Source organism: Dermacentor variabilis, chromosome 4 (assembly GCF_050947875.1).
Source record: "Dermacentor variabilis isolate Ectoservices chromosome 4, ASM5094787v1, whole genome shotgun sequence".
Taxonomy (NCBI): Eukaryota; Metazoa; Arthropoda; class Arachnida; order Ixodida; family Ixodidae; genus Dermacentor; species Dermacentor variabilis.
In genome coordinates, this window is record NC_134571.1 from 31431656 (window position 1) to 31457272 (window position 25617).

The 25617-nt window shown below is 45.1% G+C and overlaps 1 protein-coding gene across 2 annotated transcripts in view; it reads left to right on the plus strand.

The window, feature by feature from the left end:
• LOC142578875 (uncharacterized) overlaps positions 1–18730 on the plus strand; it is a 76896-nt gene extending 58166 nt beyond the window's left edge. Inside the window, exons 9-10 of one of the 2 annotated variants that reach the window (XM_075688539.1) lie at positions 7773–8140; positions 18174–18730. In XM_075688539.1, the coding sequence (XP_075544654.1) occupies positions 7773–8140; positions 18174–18196 (391 nt within the window). In that variant the 3' untranslated portion in view covers positions 18197–18730. The remainder of the gene's footprint in view (positions 1–7772; positions 8141–18173) is intronic. The other variant, XM_075688540.1, reaches the window with a different exon arrangement.
• The last annotated feature ends 6887 nt before the right edge of the window (positions 18731–25617 follow it).

A 25617-nucleotide genomic window follows, 5' to 3' on the forward strand; every position in this document is an offset into this window, starting at 1 on the left:
TTCGTTTTCATCTATTATTTTGTTTAATCTCTCTTCATTGGATGTCCATTTTCTCAAGTTCATCACCGCCTCTTTGAACACTTGTTTTGCTTCTTTGTACAGCTTGATAGCACCATCAAACGTTGCTGCCCCGAGGATTACATGATCCACGTAAATCGCTTTCCGTAGTGTTTCTGTTGCATCTAGAAATCGCTCAGCCACTTGTTTCAAATGGAGCTTGATTGTAGCTGCAAGAAGAAACGTGCTTGGTGCTTTACCGAAAGTAACTGCAGCCATGCGCCAGGTTTCTACTTCATTCAGCAGCTTTCCGTCAGCGTCATGCTTCCACCACAGAAATCTTCTGGCATCTCTGTCCTCTTCGTGATTGAACTTTGTAGGAATGCCTTTTCAACGTCTCCTACTAAAGCCACCTTTTCCTTTCGGAAGTTGATTAGCAGCTATAACATGTCTTCACTTAAATTAGGTCCTGCTTCCAGATGCCTCTTCGCGTGTGTGAAGAGACGCCGATACTACGCAAACCTTTGTCGTGGCTCGGTTCTCTGGAATAACAGCTTTTCGAATTTTTCTACAATTTCCGATTCTGCAGTATAACAACTATGTTTTGTGATGCCAATTGGTTCCATCTCCAAAACCTGTATAGCTCTTTATGAAGGGTCGTTTCCGCAGCTTCAACCTTCAGAACCATGACTGCTTGATTTCGGCTTGATTTAATTTTCTTTTGGTTTTCTCCGACGGACTTTGCAGAACCAAGCCCAGTATAGCCTCAATTATCATCAGACTGCTTTCAATTTTTTTCTGTTCTACAAGTAGAGAGCTCCCAATACTAATCTGAGCCGATGAGGAGTCCTACGGCGTCTGTTGGAGCTTTAGTTGTTTCATTTTCTCGCTGCGTTTCTGATTTGGAGCAGGTAGACAACTGTGAGATATGACGTCGACTTCTAGAGCTTTGATTACCATGGCCTAATCTGTTTTCTCGCGTTACCATAGTTACTTACACAGCGTTCATTAATTTGAACTTTTCGTCTCCTCCAAACGAACCAATCGTCAGCCTTTCCTGTTGTATTATCTTCGCATCTACTTCTTTCGCAAATCCAGCTTCAATAAATGTCCGCCGGCTTCCGCTGTCTAATGACAAACGGCAATGCCTGCCACCTTTCCGTTTCCCCTATCCAAGCTACCAGTGTCTGCAAAAGGACAATATTATGCTCTAGATTTTCAGTTGCATGCAGAGTAGACGTCGTCGCCTCCGTTTGCTGTGTTGTGACCTGCTCTGCCTTTTCTTGCCGCACCGTTCTACGCACCGATGCAGCATGTCGTCCTTTCCATTGCTTGCATTTCACTCTTGCTCTATACAAATACGTGCGGTGTGTTTTGGTCGGGTTCATCTGAAACATGCTCTATTCTTGGTGAGAACGGCCTTTTTTTTCATCATTGTAATGTTCCCACGACAGTCCTCAGTTGCAACAGGCAGCTTTTGTTTTCTGTGCTATAAAAGCTGTAAGTTGTTCGAAGCCGTCTGCTGTTATTCCCAGGCTTCGCAACTATCCGCTCCTGTTCACGCTGTGTTTCTTCCTGGAAACATATTTGCCCTCGCAGAAATGACATAAGCCTGTCCAGCTTTTCCTCGCATTCATGTACTTTTTTGTTGCCTTGCGCGCTAGCTTCCATCGATGAGCTGTTTCTCATTGCTCCTTTTGACTGCACTGATAACTCCTGCGTAATTGCTCTTTTGAACACTGTCAACAACGTCGGCGCGAAACTCTCAATCTCCGCCTTCAGTGATTTGAGTGTCAATGTGTTGACCTGCACTGTGCACTAGCTTGCGTAGTTCATCACTTTCTTGCGCCGACCTCACTTTCTCTACGCTCAATAGCTCGTTCATGTGCAGCTCCAATGATTGTTCACAATTTCCGAACATTTTTTGCAGTATTTTTATCGCTTCATCATAATTTTAATCTGCAGAGTACTGAAGCCCTTCCATAGCAGGCTAATGCATAATTGAACTTCTGTCCCTTGCTCGTGTTAGGTTTGAGGTGAACTGCCTTCTGGTATAGAGCCCAGAAGCGATTCCACCCCAACGCTCTTCTGTAACACTTTGTCATTTCCAGCTTAGGTAGCTTAACCAGCTTCCTTGAGTCTTGTTCTGTGCTTGGTGGTGCCGCCTGCCTCGTTCAGTTGTTGAAATCCAAGTGTACAGGCTTCTGATTTCTGAACTTTTTTTTAGACAAGATCGTCGTTATTTTCATGTCAATTAGTCTTTCGAATTTAGCTTCGGCAGTATCTTCCCTTAGAAATTTCTCTATTTGTTCGTTGGCGCTCTTGAGGCTTTCGCTTATTCCCTTAATCTAAACCTGCGTTGCGAGCAACTGTTCTCTGTTAGCTCCTTCATTAATTTGCTGTTCGGCTGCGTTGATGAGCTGCATGATCAGGGAGCGAAGCGGTTTCTTCGTTACTATTATTTTTTTTTTTTGCTCATTTCTAGGCGGGTAACAATGACGTCTTACTTGTCGGTCAGCCGTTCCTATGCTTATGGCTTTCACTTCGGTCTCCTCGCTCGATCCAGGTAGATCAGCTGCTCCACCGCCGTTTCCTTCTCTGCTGCTTCTTTGCAGGTTGACCTTCCTTGTGGGCGGGGAGGTAGTGTCCTGGTCACAGCATCATTGTTAAAGGGCCCTTCACCAGGTCTGGCCATTTGGAGTTGACAAGCGCAGAGCATACAATGCGCGATAACCGTCGTGTCTGCAAAGTATTACATCGCTAGGCGCCGTGGAAAGATCTGAAATTTCAAACCGAACCCCATTTGCCCATCTCCGCGCAGCCGTCGCGCGCTCCAAGCCGGAGGATGACGTACACGTGCTAGTGCACCTACGTACATGTGTTTGTGCTACGGCGTCGCTTGTGGTGACGCATGACTTCGAGAATTATTCAAGTCAACATCTGTTATTTGTGTAATAAATTGCTCGAATATACGAATTAAAGCTTAGAGAAATAACAAAACATACAAACCGAATGTCTGCGTGTTCTTGTTTTACTTCGCGCCGCAGCAAAAGAGATGTACTTCCGTTTCGTCTGCTTGTTCCCACGTCGTGCAGTCGCCCGCATACACACCGACACTATGTCATTTTCTACCGCGTTCCAGTGCGCAATCATGCTCTGTGATCCGCTTGTGGCTGCCTCAATATTCGTGTAGCACTGACTTATACCGCTCTCCTCGTGCACAGCGCGCAAAGTCGTGCGCTGCGCAAAACGAGACAATCACAACAGCTCGCGCGCGACGCCGTCAGCGGTAGTGCCCCGCATCGCAAAAAAGCGAGCAGAAAAAAAAACATGAAGGCGGGGCCCCTGACGTATGCGTAACGCGATCCTCGAGGTCCGGTATGGGAGAACGCAAAGAAGGAATTTCGCTTGCGGAGGCTAGACGGGGCAAGTGGACAGCTCGCCTCCTGAAATCATGGGTTCGTGGCACTGAAATATTTCTATCTCGGCTATTAGTGAGCCGAATTGAAAAATTTTCTTACGGCAGAACGCTCCATAGAGGTACCTCCCGCAGCAACTTCCAACGTATTACCCAAGTTAGCTGTGTGGCCTGGTGAGGGGCCCTTTAAAATGATCGAAACCGGTGACTGCTTCGAACATGAACGGATTGAAGGAGTAAAGTAGCACGCGCTCGCGACAAGGAGCCGTTCTCTTGCTCTTCGTCTTCGTGCGCCTTCATGATGATATTTTACATCGCGCTTATACCATGCGAAACTTGTAGACCCACACTTCACCACAGTAAAAAGTTGAATCAAGAATATTTTTTTTCCCGAACGCTGTTGAACAATATAAGTGACTGGCTACGTTTTTTTTTTTTTGTCTAATATTGTAGTGTTTATATGCACGATAAATATTGGCTGATGTATGACAAGCAACGGATCATGCTTAGGCAGCGCAGCTACCTGCAATATTCTAAACATAAAGAAACACCGCCGAATTAGCAACAGCCCAGCCACTAGCACCTAGATTTTCTAAGTGTTGGTTCGTGTACCGATGAAACAGAATCACTTGAGCAACACTGCATCAATTGCATGCGACTACTTCCACACACCCCTCTCTATAAGCCGACTGGTTAGATAAGCACCGTTTCAAAATCGTTCCTCAAAGTGCGGTACCACTGCTCTTCTACAACGCAATCCCTTTTGTTCACTATCATCGCCATCATGAGCCTGATTAGGTCAATTGCGGGACAAAGGCATCTCTCACACAAGTCCAATTACCCTTGTTTAGTTCAAGTGCACCGACCTGTTACCAGCGAATTTCCCAATACCCTCATTACATCTGTCTTCTGCATTCGACAATGTGTGTTCACTCATCACAGAGGGTGCACTTCGATGAAGAAGATTCTCAGAAATGTATTTAAGAATGTGTGCAGATCCCATGGAAGTGGCAACCTTTGCTTTGAGTTAACAGTCACGGTAAGGACGCACTGGCTCTAAATTTGCCCTGCGCAAATTGCTTCTCAAAGAATTTGTCGCCAGCGGAAGTTGTAAGCACGTTGTTCAACCCAATGCTTGTTAACGCCATTTATTTGATTCCATCGCAACACACACACACGCAGCACATGCATGTGTTAGCGTGCACACGCAACATTTTCAGTGATATGCATTGGTGCGTGAGTCCGGATCGCCTGCAAATTTCATATATTCGGAACATGATCTATTTTCAATTATGATTATTTTTTCTGCTGACAAGCCTACTCTTTCAGTCGAATTATTGCTTGATTGGTGTTGACGCGGACGTACACCAGAAATAAGTAAACGAGATGTTACTGACAGACGCCGCCAGATTGTCTCGGCTTGTTTTAATAAAAGGATTTCCTCGTTGCCCGTCGGCGCTTACGACACGCTAATAAGGTTTTCTGTTTACGAAGGCATTCCATGAAATGTTGTTCAGCGAATACGTTTAAGGTTCACGCACAATGACATTCAGTATACACGACCTGTTTTCCGTATCATGTCGCACGCACCAAGCGCTCACATTAACGGCACCCGCACGTGCTGCGAATATTGAAGCTGTTCTCAGACGTGTTGTCACTCCAGCTTACTCATTAGAGCAGCAAAGCTAAAGGCTGTCGGCGCCAGTATCAAAATTCTCGAAACTGCTCTCGTAAAAAAAAAAAAAAAGATATGGGGTATTACTTGCCAAAACCACTTTCTGATTATGAGGCACGCCGTAGTGGAGGACTCCGGAAATTTCGACCACCTGGGGTTCATTAACGTGCACCTAAATATAAGTACACGGGTGTTTTCGCCCCCATCGAAATGAGGCCCCAGTGGCCGGGATTCGATCCCGCGACCTTGTGCTCAGCAGCCTGACACCATAGCCACTGAGAAACCACGGCGGGTTCTTTCGTAATACCTCTCACGCTTCCCGACCCTTTTTATTTTGTAATATTTTTTTCCTGGGAGCTCGATAATGAGTGAAACCGAAGCCCACCGAAAAATCTAATTAAGGCACTTTGGGCGTCCGTGACCTGGCTTCTAACCTTTTCCAGTGAGCGAAACATGATTGCTGACCGTATCTCGGGCTTCGAAAACAGAACGCGAACGACACGAGTGATATTTAGTACAGCACTTATCATGCTCTTTTTTTCTTGCACGTCATAACTTGTTTTGAAACGTCCACTCGAAAAAAAACTATTTCAAAAAGAATATAAATGCCTTCTGCCACTTTTTCTTTATTTCGCTTGCAATAACAACCTATTCTTAGTGTTTGCGCTGTTTTGCGACGCCTGTTTTCTAAAACGTCATATGTCTAATCACGCGGAAACTTAATTAATTGCGATGGCCAGATATACTTGTTTTTTCACTGGTTCGTGTCGTCTAGTTTGAAGCGGTTTAATAATGAAATTTTAAAAAGAACGCGCAAAAAGGCGCAAATGTGTGCACGCATTGTCGTGGAGGCAACAACCGCCATTGGCTGAGTGCCCAGTAGTAGATGGTGTAAAGACAAAGGCTTCACCAAGGCGTACAGCATCCACGCTTTTCTAGCGCAAGTTGGTCAACGTGCATTTAAAGCGGCGATTGGTGATGAGGCGCCGGCAGCACCTTATGCGGCAGAGACGCATACGGAAATATCTCGCGGTACACTGCGACAGCCCACTTCACACGCTATAGCACTAGTTTTCTCATGCTAGAGAGGGATTCTTTACTTTCGCAACTTGCTATCCCAATTTTTCGATAGCAATTTGCGGGAAGAGCCTTCAGATTTTGCCTATGTCGAACCAAAGACATGAGTATCATAGATTCGTAGAACTCCGCGCCCTAAGTCAAATCACGATGGTAAAATACACGTTCGAACTGCATTACATCACTGCATTACATCTAATATGTGGCACTGCATTACATCAGATATGTAATAACCCCTCCAATCGTGACTCCCCCCCCCCCTTACAGCTCGCGAAGTAATCGACAAACAGTCAGAAAAGGTGAAGGTGTTGCAAGATGTAAATAACGAGAACACACGTGTCAGTTGTCAATTGCTTCTTTAGCTTTGTGCTTGCAACTCTTCCTGTTTTGTCAGCATATCAGTCTTGTGGATCCGTAGGGACATTAGAATGAGGCTTTCAGGACACGCACACAACAGGCATTCAAAGCACGTGTGCGCACATACGATGCCAGCGGTGTGAAAGGAGTGAAATAAGATCTGGGAGCCCGCCAGCTTTCCCACGCTGTTTATTCGGGGGCTTAATCCGAACCCTTGAACGCGCTAAAAAAATATTGCAGCGCCAAACAAAGAGATAATGAATGCACATTCATTGCAAGATAGGGCTGGTCTGCGGTTCAAGTAAGTAGCGGAGTTATTTGGGATGTGATGACAACTGTGTCGGAGCGTGCACCTGTTAACCTACTGGTCGCGTTGGATTTGCTGACAAGCTCTCATACGAACAATTGCATCTCCTCAGTGATTATGGAGTCCAGAGGTGCCAATTACAACGAAATTTACGGTTACAAAACACAAAAAGGAGTAAAGCTTGGTGTAATATTTTCTTCTTTATTTTTTTTTTCCCTAGCTACCCAACATCCGTTCAAAGGTAGTGTGTCTAATGCCAGTAAGACAAACTTATATCTTGCTTTCCCCACACTACACAAGTTATGTTGGCGCTCCGCGGCTTTCTTTTAAAAAAATACTGTACTTTATTTCTGGAGTGTAAATGAGAAGAACGAGCACATGGCACAACTCACCGGAAGTACGCCATATGGCCCAGGAATTCTCGCACATCCTGGATTAGTAAACGCTTCATGTGCCCTCCCCCGCACCCCCATTGAAAGAATAATATGAAGCGGCAATACCAGTTGCGTGAAGAGAAAAAAAACTGTAACACGGGTCAAGCAGATAGCGAGGACAATCTCAGATTTAACAATCAAAGGCTTCGTGCGCTATTGTCAGTGCTCTTCACAATTCAGGGATAGTCACTCCCGAACGACTGTTCACCACTGCAAGAAAATGACTAGGTAAAAAACGAACCGAACCCATAACGGTAACCTGAAAGGCATTAGAGTGCTGCTAGCGGTCCTGCCTATAATAAACCTTGCGTATAATACATAAGTGATACACGACGTCAAATTTAGAGCGTACATTAACACCCGGAACATGCCCAGTCCATGCACAAGGCACAAAGTATCAAAAAGCATAGCAGTCGGTAAAAGCAGCTTTCATTTCTATTCACGTGCACCTTAGGAAATCTCTTCGTCGTGAGCCATCGTTCACCCGTATAGCGACAATGCCCGCAGGTTCCCGACGCCGCCTCAGCCGCTGGACGCGTCCCGCTACCTTCGGGCCGAGGACGGAGAGCTGCGAGTCAAGAAGCGGCCCACGTCCGCCTACTACAGCCGCGACAGCGGCCACTTCGACTACGGCCCGGGCCCACTGGGCTACAACGTGCCGTCGCCCCACTCGAGACCCCGCAGCATGGTCATGATGGGCGGCGACGAGGACGAGGAGGTTCGTCCAAGCGGCGGCTCCACCAGCCTGAAGCGCGAAGAGAGCCTCGTCAAGAAGATCCTGCCCCGCTACGAGTCCACCACCGGAGGCGCGCTGCGCACCGGACCTGCGCCCGTTGGAGGGGTGCCGGCGGTCGGGCCAGCCAGCATACGCAGAGGTCAGCCGCCAGCTTCAGTGACCGCCGCTGAATGTCAAAACATCCGTGTTCGATAAGGACGCTTGCCACTCGGAAGGCTTGTATAAGTCATCGCAGAAAGCCACTTTTAAGTTTTTGAAACTACACAAACACTAAGGAAAGGCGAGCACGAGCGCCTCGCCTCCACTTCTTGTGGACTAGCAAGTTTTACATGTTTCTTCTAAAGAAAATAGAATAAGGTAAAAAAGAACAAGAGTAGCATCTCAGCTGTAGTCGTCGTCGGACTTTTACAGATCATTGCTCTGGTGACTGGTCGAACTTCTGCGGCGAGAGTACTGTGGAACATAATCTTACGGCACTACTTCAACTTGAAGTTCCGCGTTTGTCCTGTTAACTCACTCTGGCCCGTCTATATATGTGCCGTAAAATCCTGTTCCATAACACTTGTAACCAACTAGCCCATGTTGCTTGCTTGTTGTGACGAGAGAGATAAAAAAAAAAAGAAATATGAGAAACGCAGAGGAGTTAACCAGACGCATGTTCGGTTTCCTATAACCCAGAACGGGGCTAAGGGTATGAAAGTATGAGAACAGAAAAAGAACGGGAAGGAAATAGCACTATCTGCGTGCACAAATGGAGCTGTACGAGTCTGTAAACGGTCGCAGAGCCCTGTCGAGTTGGGTAGTTTATATAGCAACGCCGTCGCTGCTTTCTGCGTCAGCGACGTGCCCGGGGATAGTCGAAGGATCTTCACTATACTGAAAACGGTCCGCAGTCCAGCTGGTTTAAGGCTGTCCAGAGAGGCCCATGATGGATACTGTACCAGTGTAACAGGCACAAAAAGTGGTCTCTTCAGTGGTCTCTTCAGTTCCGCAGGAGTCACGCATAGGCATGCCGCCCGTTCCAATGAGAAACGAGTAAGACTTTTTAGGTGCTACCCCGACTCGTAGGCGGCACAACGATGTCGCGTCAGAGCGAGAAAATTCAAAGGAAGGATTCAGTGTATTCAGGCGACAGTTAAAAAGCTGAGGAGAAAATGGATAGACGTGCGTCATAGCTAAAGCTAGGAAATAAAGCGGCCATGCTCCACTCAGATCGTCTCCACTCTTCTTGCCTTTGAAGCGCTGGTAATGTAGTCCGAGGATTGCGCAAGTGTCGGGAGTAGGCTGCGGTAACGCATATAACACAGCTTGTAGACTGTTGATGAATGGTGTACGTCAGCCGGAAACATCTAGTTAGCCAGCTGTTGCTCCTTTGGCACCGCTCCCACCGAAGGAATTATGCATGTAACGGTCGGCACTTCAGCAAATCTACAAATTCTTCCTTAGCTTGACTTCCTTTCTCTTCTTGTCTGTTTTGCTCTCATATCTTCATTATCTCTCGCGCTTTCTAACGTATTCATTATGTCCCTCTTCGTATTCAAGCTGAGACTGATGAATGGCACATATCAGGGGGAGAGCGAAGCAAGGTGAAGCACATAGCGGGAAGGTCAAGAAGACTCCGAACTAAATGTCTCCGCCAGTGCTACTTCTTTAAACGTCAATGACAAAAAGTTATCTCTTACTGGCGTTATGTAAGTTTGTGTCATGCAGCGATCAGATTCGCCTTTGTTCTTTTTTTTTTTCGTTCTCTTATATCCGATTCATACTTCGTGCATGTGCCAGGAGCCTTGCCGGAAGGTATACAGTCAACTCCGGTTAATTAGGCCGTTGCGGAACTTCTACGTTTGGATATGCCAGGAGCCTTGCCGGAAGCTGTACAGTCAGCTCCTGTCAATTCGACCGTCGCGGGACTGCAACATTTGGGCGAATTATGCGAAAGATCGAATTGATAAAAGGAAGCAAAAAACGAACGAATTCAATTTTTTGTCTGTCCGTTTGACGTAGCTTTTAGTGTGTTTGTTCCTTGCTGCTGAAGCGCGACTCAATCAGTATGAACTGAAGAGCGCCGACTTCTTTAATTAAGCGTTGCCTCAGCGTGACAGGACGCGAAACAAGCGACAAAGGATGGCTTCCCGGGCGGAAAGAGCGTCGGCCGCTATATGATAAAAATAAAGTTAAATAAAACAGCTTCACGCCTGGGGAAGCAGTAGAACCATGTAATGAATTTCTCGTTTTATTCAGGCTTTCAGAAACCGCTGAGCGCATGAGGGGGTGCCCGTCGGTGTCGAATTATGCGAAGCGGCACGCTTTCGATTTCAAGCTAAACGAGTTTCCCTTCTATAGAAATGTATGGTTCCTCGTCGGGTATCTTCAGTAGGCTTGAATTAAGCGGCAAGTCTAATTAAACTACGTTGAATTATAAAAAGTAGACTACGTTTTTTTTTCTTCTTTTTTAAATAAAAATTTAACTGCTAGTTCCAGCTTTATCCTGTCGTGTTATTTTCCGTTGTGTACCGTGTTCACCGCCGGAATATTTCTCCCGCCAATCAAGCATGCACCAACTGGACCAACTCCCTATGTTTATACTTGAAGGGGCGGTCATTATGTGTAGTGTCTTACTCTGAGCGCGACTGCTGTAGAATGTATTATATATTTAGTTTCTGTATGTATTTTTTTTTCACGCATGTCAAGAAAAATAGACCACTCGGTTGTATAGATACCACTGAAAGCTCTTCTTTGCACACATTTAACGTTGTTCCGCTCTTCTTCGCCACGTCTTCCTCTGTTCTTCGACTTGCATGACAAAGGACCATTTAAAATATGCTAATTAACAAATTTTAAATATTTACCTATATAAATTCTTACTTTAGTGCGAACGTCGCTATTGCGGAATTGAAATCGGGCAGTAATGAAGTATTGTCCACTCAGCAGATATCCGCAGACTAGCACCGTTTCCGAGATTGGTTCCGGTTCCGAGCACCGGTACTACGAGTTCAATTGGCGTTTTGCTTTATATTTTCCTAAACATCCTCCTTCACGCACTGTCAGTCAACAGTAAATGGAACGTTAATGTATTTTGCGACAGATCTAGGGGACCGATATTTAAATATGATGTTAGTATCATGATATCTAATAAACGAAAGCAACCTCATTGCTGCCCGGCTAATTCGGTACCGTAGCTGCAATGCATTATTAAGTAAATAATTTAAAATGTGTAATAAATAAACCATTGCAATTACATAGCTGACATTGCGATTTGTCACTCAAGTTTTGTCCAACTCTTCAACTAATCTATTCTGAAAGAACACGTAAGTTAGTTATATGCCGCAGGTCATTCATTTCCGTTTCAGAGCAAAAATAAGCGAGCAGCATCAGAGTCATGTGCAACTCTGCACACTCTTATGCAACTGTTTTCATTAGTCAGATATTTCATCTCTTAATGACAGAGCATGACGGAAAGTTGCCTGATTCCAGAATTACTCCCTATCATGGGATAACTTTTTATCAACTGCCCCTTGGCAGCTTATTATCACTGACGTGTGCCCGCCTGGTCAAAAAGGGCTCCACAGGCACACATGTTGGCGCAATGATAGATAGACCAGACGGTGCACGAATGTTTTCTTTATTTCTTTAGTTCTTGTTTTCTTTTACTATCGTTTAAAGACCAACTGCAACGAAATTTTGGAACGCGTAAAAAGAATTTTCAAATAATATAGACAAAGAGCTAGCTTCATGCCAACTTTTGCGTTCGAACTACTAGTATATGCATCCCTAAAAGCTCGCAAAAATAGACGTTTTAACGCGATAGCATTAAGGACCCCCGTGTCGCAGATAATTTGGTGTCGGCGTCCGCCGTCGGTGGCGTTGTCCGACGGAAAAAAAACATCCTGAACCACAACCACGCAGCCCCTCCACGTGGCACAGAGGCATTACTGAAATAATTGAATTTCCCAAAGTAAAAGCCGTCAAAAAGATTGTGAAGTCCGACTTACACACAACGTACATGCATAATAGCGTCGGACTGTAATTTGAATGTACGAGAAAACATAATTTTCTTACGCGGAAACTCAAACACAAATCCCTTTTTCTTTGCTTACTGCGGTAGGAGCCATTGATGAGTCACTGCTTGTAGCCTCTGCCTTACGGGGGTATGAGCCATTGCTCTGCCCCGCACTGCCGGCGAGATCGACCCGCTATTGTTTTCTATCGGGCCCCGTGTCGCACAATATCCGCTCTCTCTGTCGGCGTCAACGGGACCCGATAACGCTATCGCGTTCCACTCTTAAAGGCGAAGCTTAAGTGTCCTCGAAGTTTTTTCATACCGAAACTAAAAAAAGAAAAACGTTTTTGTTACCATTCACCGAAAATGACACCGAATTGAGAATGTTGAGCTCCTCGACGTCAACTCCGAGATTAAGCAGTGCAGTGAAAATCTCGGAGGCGACATGCTGAGATTTCCATCGTATCCACTAATCACCGGGTGGTCGTGTCGTCTGCTTAGTTTGTTAATAACAACATAAAGACTGCTAACAATAACATTAGACAATTATCAGCTGTGCAGCTTTGCCAAGATTGCCTCATTTGTATATACTACTAATTTATAACTAATTTACAGACAGTGCAATTTCGCTGCAGTTGCTCTAAAAGCAGCTTTCGATCGGACTGCCAAATTAGGCCTATATACTTTTCTCGAAATAGTGGAACGCGTTAAGCAATCCCTATAAAAGGCGCGAACTTAGCATTAGTTTACTTCGCTTTATCACGAGAATTCACCCTCCCCCCCGCCTCACTATGATACATAGAAACCTGTGGTTTGTAGCATCATGTAAAACAATTCAAACGATTTTTGTTGTTGTTGTTGTTATTTCTAAAATGTTCTTTTGTTTCAGTTGCTGAATAAATACCAAAAATTAAAGCATCTCGAAGGAGAGCCCAATGTGTGGTGTGATATGCGGAAACGAAGTCCCTCTTTGCTGTCCAACGAATTATTCGACGTGAATTTCTAAGGAAACAATCAGACTTTTCGAGTTAAGATGATGCCACAAACTGCAGGTATGAATGTATCATAGCTCTTTTTTTTTTTTCATTTTGAAATCAGGGAGGTTTCTTGGACACCACACATTGGGCTCTCTATTGAGGTGTTGACATCTTTGGTATTTATCAGCACCTGAAACAAAACAAGAAGTTATAAAAAAAGCAACAAAACCTTTTTTGAATTATTTTACACGATGCCGCAAACCACAGGTTTCTATGTATCGTAGCTTTTTTTTTATTCTGAATTATGGACGGTTTCATGTATAGACACCCTGCATAAGCTTTCATTTTTATCTTGCATTGCAATAGAGATATCAACGCGCCAGCGCAACGCGGATCCGCAATCGTTTATATTAAAATTAAAAATTAAATTGCGGGGTTTTACGTACCAAAACCACTTTCTGATTATGAGGCACGCCGTAGTGGAGGACTCCGGAAATTTCGACCACCTGCGGTTCTTCCACGTGCACCTAAATCTAAGTTCACGGGTGTTTTCGCATTCCGCCCCCATTGAAATGCAGCCGCCGTGGCCGGGATTCGATCTCGCGACCTCGTGCTCAGCAGCCCAACACCATAGCCACTGAGCAACCACGGCGGGTAATCGTTTATATTACAGTAGTATGTTCGTATTGTTTTATCAACTTAGCGATAACGATTGCAATGTTCAATGACACCCTGTTAATAAATGTTTTGCGTAAGCCTTCGTGTTCAACCATTGTTTCGGTCATGTTCGCTGCTATTGCCCAAGCCGAGTCGTTTTCTTGGTCGTGATGGTGGTGGTGATTACGCGGAATGCAGTCGAAGCTGGAATTGCAAGGCCTATTGAATAATAGTGCGGATAGCATGTTTGCCCAATAAATAATTGGCTGTAGAGATGTTATCTACGTCCCGGCCTGTCTTCACCACCACGTGACAAAGAAGCGATGGCTACAGAGCAGCCGATATGTCGGACCCGATCACAACTGCAGACTCGTTGGTTTGTTGGATGGTTTTCCTCCAAATGTAGCTCACTGTAGACACTATGGGGTATTTCGAAAGAGCCAAATCGATCGATAAAGATAATTAGACGAGTCTAAAAAACATCACGTGAAAAGTGAGATGGCGTAAAATCCTAAGAGTAACTCAATAATAACCCAGCAGTAACCCAGCAACAATAATAAACGAGGCATGATAAACAGACCCGGAGAACATGAGGATAACATAGAAACGTACATTGTGTTGAAAAAGATGTCATCCACCTGATCGCAATACAATGCTACACAAGGGTCCGCATATATGGTAAGAAAGAAAGGAAACATTTTGTTACATTTTGTTGGAATATCTGTTTGCTACGATGAGATCACCTTCGAGGACCCAAATACGTTCTATGTAGAAGCGGGCGCCACAAAGTGAGTTGTCGCTGTTGCGGACTGAGCGCCCAACGACAAATGAGTAGGAGCCGCAAATAAGCGTTTGCTGGCGGGAGGTGCCGCGCTGTAGGTATACAGTGCCCCCGGTGTAGGTGCACAGGAATAAGACTCACGGGGAATTGGCCTACGCGGTGCCTTATCATCGGCATAAATGCATAGGGATTTGGCCTGGGCTTTGGGAAATAAGGTCGCGTCCCATCGCATGATCGCATGGGAGTCGGAAACCTCTGTCGGCATCGACGGTGTACTTCCTTTTGTATTCTTTTTTTTCACGCTCGTGCGTATGGGCCACCTCTCGCCGTTGAAGGTATCAACTTTTCATCATGAAGGTATCAACATTTCCTTATCGTGAATCAACATTCAGGCTAGATGATTTCCGTAGAAATCTTTTGACTAATACAAAAGCAATGCGATGTCTCATGTGTGTCTACCATGCATGTGCCAACACGCGTGGAGGTAAAGGCAATTTTGTGAACTTGATGATATCTTTGTTAGCAAGAAACAAAGTTAATGGTAGAAGACTATTCCATAGAAATTAATAATTGTTATGGGATAGTCTGTGGAATAGATAATTACGCTAAGCACCATTTCGCCGTGCTTGCTCTCTCTCTCTGATAGGATATCTTAGTACGAACTAATAATATAACCGCGTCAATGCGTGCCTGCGCACTTATGCCGAACGTTTTATATTTCATCTCTAGACCACTTTTTTATATGCGTGTTTTTTTTTTCACATTTGTCAATGCAGGCGCAATGCATATCGCCATACCTTTCGTTGTAGAGTGCCAGTTGTGGGTTTTCTCTTTCTTCTGTCTCCAGTTTTTCGAAATTTATTTTCTGCCATTTGCACGTTTTATTTTGCATGTTTGCATGTTTTCGTTGCTAAACCCTTGCGTTGTATTGCACCGTGGGAACCAAGAGGCAAAGAGCAAAGTTCAGACCACGCGCCAGGAGGAACACCAGCGTTAGGCCGCCTAAAAGCAAAAGCTGGACCAAGCGAATAGCCCCTAGAGCCGGATTGATTGCAAAAGATATTTGATGCCGAAGACCGGTTCGTTGTCCAACCTAATACAACAGAACAGCTTCTCATTTCTAATGGTGATTTTTTTTTATGTTGGTTATTGATACATTGCTTTCTTAGAAGTCGCCTAGCATTGCAAGGAAGAACAAAAGGAGGGGCGGACGTAAAGAATGAGAATTCTTGGCGAAGATCGTCGGATCAACTTAGGCCACCTGCGGCTCGCCGCGTTGCCCCAGACATCACTAGATTCCTTGACTCCCATTCTGTTGTCGCAGAAATGCGGCAGCCGAAGGACGAATTCAACCCTCGGATTACTGGGCTGGTAATATAGCAACAATTGCCTTGGATCGATTGCCTTGGATCAACCATCACGCGACTGTCCAAACATCCTAGTCATAACATGGGCGTTGCGCTGCGAAAGCCAATGGCCGAGGGTAAAAATAAATAACAATAATAAAATATAATCAACAATAATTCCAGCATATGTCGGGAAGTGTCCCAGGGGCATTGCCACAATGCCCGAGCACGGCAGCAAGATGGATCGCTCACGGCTTTCACCCGACAGCGGGTGCAGCGGCTAATCTCGAGAGACGTGCATAAGTACTGCAGACTGGTGAAGCGATCATACAACGCTAAAATCACCGAAAACTATATTGCCGGGGAGTTATAGAGAGAGAAAAAAAAGACTACAAACTAACAAAACGAGGTGTTGGGACTGTGTATGATATCTGTACTTATATAATGGCCTTAACACGATCCCCGTTTACCATTCCTTATTTTTTCTTCTCTGACCTATTCGCAGCAACAGATAAATGCGCAACAGGTGTATGACGCGGAACATATTCAGCACTGTTTTCTTCCTATGTTTAGTATTCATAAAAATTACAGTGGTCACTACTTTACCCGAAAGCTAAATTGTAAATTCATATCTACACGCTCCTCCGAAATACGTGTGACCGCTCCTCCCCGCCCCGACCCCTCCTCACCCTTTTCTTTTTCTAAAGGAGTCCTGAACCGCCCCTCGGGCTTGGTGAAAAAACATAGTCCGCGGACAGAATACGCTGCTGTGAACCCCGTTGCTAAGTTTTGCGGTCGTAGGCGGCGCGTGGAGCTCGTAAGTGGAGGGCGAAGTCACCTTTCTCTCAAACGCTCTCTCTGCAACAGAAATCTGCACTTCGCTCTTTTCCGGACGTTTTATTTCATAATATAGTGGAGTCCCTTACGAGGCCGCTATTGGTGAATAGCTGACGTCAATCAAGAAGGGCGTTCGCACCAGTGCGCTTCTTCCTACTGTTTCTGTGTTGTGTATCGATGCAGTTATGCAGGCTGAAGTAAGCAAAAATCTGCTTTTGAATTTCGATAGCAACTGCGCACTTCCTGAAGAAGCCGATTGTCATCTGCTCTCGCTTGGTCGCGGCCGCCCGCGTAGGAATTAAACTTTGGCCACCCCGCTTATCGGTATCGTAGCCGGCTGGTCTCGCTAATTTCGACAAGTTTTGCACGCTCAAATAGCCTCGTGCCATGCGAAACTTCAGGTCAGACCGCACGCACGCTTACCAGCGCGCGCGCTCACTCCTGGCAGCTGCTAGGGGAATGGGGAATGGGTTTGTTCTGTAAGTGTCTACCTTATATTGGACATGTCCATTTTCGTCTGTTGCTGAAGTTCTGATTAGCTGTACCAAGGTACGCGGCAGGAGACAGTAGCCCCCAGCCAATCAGTACTTCACCAGCAGACGAAATGGGCATTGTCCACTAGGTGGACACTTACCGAATACTCTCCCCTCCCCCCCCCCCGCCCCGTCCGCCCCTGGTCAGACGCCTTGGCGGACTAAATTATAGCGCCCCAAAAGTGCGCAAGTTGGATGTGGCTACTTATCCGCTGGTCAAGCTGCGGTGAAGGACGAAGTCGGCCCTCACCACCTAGCAAGTTCAGACTGCAGCATATGGGTGCGAGCACGCACTGAGGCCCTGTCGTGCACAACTTAAACGCTGTGCATACGCACTACAGTTGCACGTAGCTGCGGTCTGTTACGTACTGTAGATACCGCGGCCGCCGCGTGGTTGCGCGACGAGTCCACTGGCTAAGCGCACTGCGGCTCGCTGAGGACAACCGCATTTGGCGTATACGTTTGGCTAAAGCGTAGTAGGCGCCTAAATCGTAACTAGTGGCGTCTACGTTAACATCCAAAATCAAATTTGAACTGCGCGCCACGGGGACATTTAGAAGGCAGAGCGTTGTGGACACGCCCCGCTTCGCCGTAACCTTCGTATAGTGCATTGAAGAAGTGGAACAACCACGAATGCCATGCTTAATTGATTGCCAATAACTCCTCTTCTGCTACTTTTTGTGGCAAAGCATTGTTGAAGTAGCCTATTTTAACTTCAAATGCATTTCTCCTCTTCGACAAAAAGTGGCTCAGGGGCCCTTTAACGAAACTCTCGCTTATCTCGACTACCTTATTTATGTGTTCCGCAAACTCGGCGACACCGTTTGCATAAGTATTTGTAAGACAACGAACTGTCGCTAAGTTTTCGTCAGTACTTGCCAATTTAAAACGGTTCGCCAAAAGATAACGTGACGTCGGTCAGCAGATGGCCGACCATCTTGCACCTGCACGAGCGTATGTGCGTATATATAACGGGATATTCTGAGTTCTGCGCACTGCCCTTCTGTTCTAACATATCTTAATTTTGTTTTGCTATTTCAGTTCCTCCAAGAGGCCGCTACTGAGAAACACCTAAGCGAAATCCTGGAACACTACTCCGCCGACGTGGACGTTCAGATGGATGCGTTTTCTCCCCCCTTAATTTTCTTGCAAGCCCGTCCATCTAACGAAAGTAACAGCAGCAACTTTGCAACGTCGGCCGAGAAGGCTCCGCCATCTCACGCAAACAGGTCGCGAAGTTTAGGCGTCTAGGCCAATTTCAAAAATATTCCACTATAGAGTTTGCCTAAAGGAACCGAACAAGTGTGACAAAAAAGAAAGCCCCAGCACAGTATTTGGCACAGCTGCGCGTTCACTTGCATCAGACTCAGGCGACCTATGCACAATAATCAAAAGATTCCTATAAGGATCACGCTGGCACAGCGTCGAACTCCACGGGTGTTGGAAACAAACTCGAAGCGACAATAAGTCATCTTTGCTGCCAGTGCCCATCTAGGCGAGCTCACGAAGCACGGACAATGTCGCTCAGAGATGATGTTATCTAGTATTCGGGATGTATAAGATACTTTGATAAAATAAACATTCTTTTTTTAAATAAATTTTGTGTTCCACATTTTATGGTTTTCTCAATAACGCAATAGGAGGAACGATCGACTGGATCGCTATAAAGATCACGCACAGTGCATAAACAAGACTCTCGCTTTCATATGACACAAAAACGCATAATCTCAGTGTCATCAGCGCCCACCGGTGGCGCAAGAAAGTACCGGCCGCCATGTTGTCCGAGTATCACGTTTCGATTGCTGAGCACTGTACGTACTTTGACTTCTGCTCCTGCCTGTCGCATCACAGCTTCAAAGTGGTGGTACAAAATATGCATTTGCAGTGCCCATCAGCATCTACGATAAGTCACCCAGCATGGATGCCACCACACGCATGATTCGACTGAAAGCCAATCGCAAGGCCAACATGGCTAAGGCTATATAATAACTACGGCTCTATAATACTGATTCATTGTTCGAAAGTTTCGAATATTCGCATGCCCCTACTTAGAACACATACACGCTTATAGTTTGGCCACAGTTGAGGGCAAAATATACAAAGGAAAAAAAAAAGAAGACAGAACAAAAATGACAGCTGAAGTTCATACAAGGCAATTGCAACAAAACTGGCATTTTTGCTTAAGAAATGTTAAGAGGTTAAGAGGACGGCAGAAGACTAGGTTCTTAAAAATTATGGGGTTTGACGTGCCAAAACCACTTTCTGATTACGAGGCACGCCGTAGTGGAGGACTCCGGAAATTTCGACCACCTGGGGTTCTTTAATGTGCACCTAAATCTAAGTACACGGGTGTTGTCGCATTTCGCCCCCATCGTAATGCGGCCGCCGTGGCCGGGATTCGATCCCGCGACCTCGTGCTCAGCAGCCTAACACCATAGCCACTGCGCAACCACGGCGGGTGAGAAGACTAGGTGATGCGACCAAATTAGGAAACTTGCGGGTGCTAGTTGGAATCTGCGGGTGCTAGTTGAACCTGCAGGGGACACGATTATTATTATTATTATTATTATTATTATTATTATTATTATTAGTAGTAGTAGTAGTAGTAGTAGTAGTAGTAGTAGTAGTAGTAGTAGTATTGTGGCGGTGGTGGTGGTGATGATGATGTTTAGTTACAATAGCTAAACCACGGCCACTTAATATGTCTTCGTCTGTCACGATCAATCACATAACGGCCAGGGACACGGAAAATGTGTGGGGCGTGCTAAGGGCGGTCGTTCGGAACGACTGCCAGCCACTGCAGATTCTACTAATCATCATCATCGTCATCAGCCTGGTTACGCCCACTGCGGGGCAAAGGCCTCTCCCATACTTCTCCAACTACCTCGGTCATGTACTAATTGTGGCCATGTCGTCCCTGCAAACTTCTTAATCTCATCCGCCCACCTAACTTTCTGCCGCCCCCTGCTATTCTTCCCTTCCGTTGGAATCCAGTCCGTAACCCTTAATGACCATCGATTATCTTCCCTCCTCATTACATGTCCTGCCCATGCCCCCCCCCCCCATTTCTTTTTCTTGATTTCAACTAAGATGACATTAACTCGCATTTGTTCCCTCACCCAATCTGCTCTTTTCTTATCCCTTAACGTTACACCCATAATTCTTTCCATAGCTCGTTGCGTCGTCCTCAATTTAAGTAGAACCCTTGTCGTAAGCCTCCGGGTTTCTACCCCGTACGTGAGTACTGGTAAAGCACAGCTGTTATACACTTTTCTGTTGAGGGATAATGGCAACCTGCTGTTCATGATCTGAGAATGCCTGCCAAACGCGCCCCAGCCCATTCTTATTCTTCTGATTATCTCAGTCTCATGATCCGGATCCGCGGTCACTACCTGCCCCAAGTAGATATATTCCCTGACCACTTCCAGTGCCTCGATACTTGTAGTAAACTGCTGTTTTTTTTTTTTTGAGACTGTTAAACATTAGTTTTCTGGAGATTAATTTTTAGACCCACCCTTCTGCTTTGCCCGTCCTGGTCAATGAGAATGCATTGCAATTGGTCCCCTCAGGCAATATCATCAGCGAATCGCAAGTTACTAAGGTATTCTCCATTGACTCTTATGCCCAATTCTTCCCAATCCAGGTCTCTGAATACCTCCTGTAAACACGCTGTGAATAGCATTGGAGAGATCGTATCTCCCTGTCTGACGCCTTTCTTTATTGTGATTTTGTTGCTTTCTTTATGGAGGACTATGGTGGCTGTGGAGCCGCTATAGATATATTTCAGTATTTTTACATACGGCTCGTCTACACCCTGATTCCGTAATGCCTCCATGACTGCTGAGGTTTCGACTGAACCAAACGTTTTCTCTTAATCAATGAAAGCTATATATAAGGGTTGGTTATATTCCACACATTTTTCTATCACCTGATTGATAGTGTGAATATGGTCTATTGTTGAGTAGCCTTTACAGAATCCTGCCTGGTCCTTTGGTTGAGAAAAGTCTAAGGTGTTCCTGATTCTATTTGCAATTACCTTAGTAAATACTTTGTAGGCAACGGACAGTAAGCTGATCGGTCTATAATTTTTCAAGTCTTTGGCATCGCCTTTCTTATGGATTAGAATTATGTTAGCGTTTTTCCAAGATTCCGGTACCCTCGAAGTCATGAGGCACTGCGTATACAGGGTGGCCAGTTTCTCTAGAACAACCTGCCCACCATCCTTCAAAAAATCTGCTGTTACCTGATCCTCCCCAGCTGCCTTCCCCCTTTGCATAGCTCCCAAGGCTTTCTTTACTTCTTCCGGCGTTACCTGTCGGATTTCGAATTCCTCTAGACTATTCTATCTTACATTATCGTCGTGGGTGCCACTGATACTGTATAAACCTCTATAGAACTCGTCAGTCACTTGAACTATCTCATCCATATTAGTAATGATATTGCCGGCTTTGTCTCTTAACGCATACATCTGATTCTTGCCAATTCCTAGTTTCTTCTTCACTGCTTTTAGGCTTCCTCCGTTCCTGAGAGCATGTTTAATTCTATCCATATTATACTTCCTTATGTCAGCTGTCTTACGCTTGTTGATTATCTCCGAAAGTTCTGCCAGCTCTATTCTAGCTGTAGGTTTAGAGGCTTTCATACATTGGCGTTTCTTGATCAGATCTTTCATCTCCTGCGATAGCTTCCTGGCATCCTGTCTAACGGAGTTACCACCGACTTTTATTGCACAGTCCTTAATGATGCCCATAAGATTGTCGTTCATTTTTTCAACACTAAGGTCCTCTTCCTGAGTTAAAGCTGAATACCTGTTCTGCAGCTGGATCCGGAATTCCTCTATTTTCCCTCTTACCGCTAGCTCATTGATCGGCTTCTTATGTACGAGTTTCTTCCGTTCCCTCCTCAAGTTTAGGTTAATTCAAATTCTTACCATCCTATGGTCACTGCAGCGCACCTTGCCGAGCACGTACACATATTGTATGATGTCAGGGTTAGCGCAGGGTATAAAGTCTATTTCATTTCTAGTCTCGTCATTCGAGCTCCTGCACGTCCACTTTCGGCTATCCCGCTTGCGGAAGAAGGTATTCATTACCCGCATATTATTCTGCTCCGCAAAGTCTACTAATAACTCTCCCCTGATATTCCTAGTGCATATGCCATATTCCCCCACTGACTTATCTCCAGCCTGCTTCTTGCCTACCTTGGCATTGAAGGCGCCCATGAGTATAGTGTATTTTGTTTTGACTTTACCCACCGCCGATTCCACGTCTTCGTAGAAGCTTTCGACTTCCTTGTCATCATGACTGGATGTAGTGGCGTAGACCTGTACGACCTTCAATTTGTACCTCTTATTAAGTTTCACAACAAGACCTGCCACCTTCTCGTTAATGCTATAGAATTCCTGTATATTACCAGCTATATTCTTATTAATCAGGAATCCGACTCCTAGTTCTCGTCTCTCCGCTAAGTTCCGGTAGCACAGGACGTGCCCGCTTTTTACCACTGTATATGCTTCATTTGTCCTCCTAACTTCACTGAGCCCAATTATATCCCATTTACTGCCCTCTAGTTCCTCCAATAGCACTGCTAGACTCGCCTCACTAGATAATGTTCTAGCGTTAAACGTTGCCAGGTTCAGATTCCAATGGTGGCCTGTCCGGAATCCTCTAATACAGGTGCACATATAACATCATATCTCGAAAGGCGTACACGCACATTTTTCACGCGATGTTCCTGTGAGCACTCTCCGGTGCAAGAAACACTTGCACAAATGTTTTGCATTCGTCCTGCATACGCTCACGAACTACAGAAACCGGTCTCTGCGATCGCACTAGTCGATAAGACACGGCTATCGATCTTATGAGTATCTTTTTTTTTTGGGGGGGGGAGGGGGGGCGGAAGGGGGATCATTGACCTGATTCAAACAATTCAGCCTTGATTACAAGAGCAGCTACAGCCTTTCTACTAGTCAGTATAGGCTAGACGCACGGTTTTAGAGATGCCACAACGCTGCGGGCTGGTTACGCGCACATGTTTCTCACGTCTTTATCAGCTTATTCACATTCATTTTCTTGCCAGCACGCTATACCGCACACCAAGCTCTCTGCCTTTAATTCCGTTAATAACCTCTTCACACGGTTCGAAGTCACAGTTTACAAAGAAATAGAGCTCATACACACGAATTATTTACACAATAGGTCTTCGCAGATTTTTCCACACTTCTGAAAACGCTTTTGAAGCACTGACTGCCCTGCCCGTATTTGCAGTGATCTTGCAGTTCATGACGCTTTGATTTAGTTTTGCAATGACACGAGGAATTTGTAAGTGTAATCTCTAAAGATGTTTACTATTTTATGCTTACGCTTTCATGCGTTATACGAAACGCGTAGAACGTTTTCTCGGTCTCCTCAATGAGCTAAAAAATGTACGTACCTTGCTTATATTTGGTTGAAGTAAGACGTGTGTTGTAGGGTGTTGATCGATCAGAGTTTAAACTGCGTAGGTTAATTACAGCCTTGGTAGGAAAGTACTTATACGTGTATTCCTGAGCGTCAGAAGCGTAATTAACGAACCGCGCGTAGGAAGTTTTCCCAATGTCCGGAAAGAACTCAACGTGTCAGAAACTTTACATTTAGAGTAAACAGAGGGCCTCTCGCAAGGTGTGTACGGGCGATCCTTAAAGAGCGTTAGTTAATTACGGGTCTTGCAAAACCATTCCTTATGCAAGTGCTCGAAAGCGCTGCATGGCCGTTACCCGCATTGTTTCGCAATGTCCAAGGAGAACAGTATATGTGGCAGTGCAACCAATATTGACACACGTCTAGCTTGCGTTGCAGGTTACCCGTAATAGGGCCCCCAAATCTAATCAAATATAAAAATGCTGCAACCTTTGGTTGTCCCAGACCAGCGGGGAACATCGTGAGCGTTATATATACAGGGTGACCCAGCTAACTTTAGCCAGAGCTAAACATATGCGAATGCCACGTAGCCGGACAGAACCAAGGTAATGTCGTTTGCCCGCGCTCGGATACACTCAAATTATTTTTCTCATCCCGCCTAATTAGGTTATTAGTCTTAATTCATTAATCAGCTACTCAAATATTATAAATAGATGAAAAGTGTAAATGGGAAAATTGTAGTACGACATGAAAAACTCTCGATGCAGCTTTCTGTTGTTCAATATGTGCTACATAAAAGTGTTTTTTCGAGTGTGAGAAAAGCCCGCGAATACATGCGACGTGCCTCGAGCGGCCAGTCGCACAGCAATTTTGCGGGCATTAGCGGGATTCTTTCACTCTCGGAAAAACACTTTTATGAAGCACGTATTGAGCAACAGAAAGCTGTATCGGGAGTTTATCACGTCGCTCTACAATTTTCCCATTTACACTTTTCACCTATTTATAATATTTGAAAAGTTGATTAGTTATTTAAGACTATTTATCTTATTAGGCGGGAAAAAAATTTGAGTATCTCCAAGTGCCGGTAAACAACATTACATTGGTTCTGTCCAGCTACGTGGCATATTTTTTAACTCTCGCTAAAGTTAGCTGGGACACGCTGTATACAGGGTGTCCCAGCTAACCTCCATATGCCTCTATAAACAGGCGGACAACGAAGGTTTATAAATTTTCACTTCGCCTCTAATTAACCTACATACTTTGAAATTAGCCTTCACAGTGCTCCTGACGTGTCCCTCATTCCTCCCAAACGTGAACTCAGTGGATGGTCACATCTATATTTACTTATTTATTTATTTATTTGTAAAATACCTTACAAGGCCCCTACATGGGGATTGAGTAAGGGGGGCATAGAATCAAGTAAGCACATACAATCTAGTAACAATATGAAGGTGAACAAAAAACAAAAACACCAGTCAAGAGCTCAGCCTAAAAATGAGAGAGAAACATATTAGCTACGTACAGCTGTATATGAGTACAATAAAAAGGAACTCTATAAGTTTGTAACAAACGTATTACAGTGCAAGAAAAAGGTGGAAAAAATAACACAGAACAGTGTACACCGCGAAAACCACCGTGATAAAACCGTGATATCAAGACACCGCGAAAACACGCATGCATGCAACGTGTTCGAGCATTTGTACTCGCACTAACAGCCTCGCTACGAAAATTTATGCGCCTCATGGTGGAATGTGAAACAGGGACTCCTAAAGTGATTATGCAACCATTAAGCCACAGTTGCCAGCTTCTAGGGCTCTCCTATTTCTCATGTTTCGCTATACAAAGGCAGCCAACGCTTCGAGACGATTGAAATGCGCACCGACGCACAGAAACACGCGGACCCATCTGAAAGAGCGTCATGATTAATGATCGTCACCGTTGACACTCTTGGCCCATGGCAGCAAGCTCGCTGAAGAAATTGAAACGCTCATTTGCGCTATTAAAGCAACAAATAGCAAGACCATAACGAGTGCGAAACCGAGAAATAAATACTAAGGTTATACCGATTTCCACAGTGCGTGCGATCT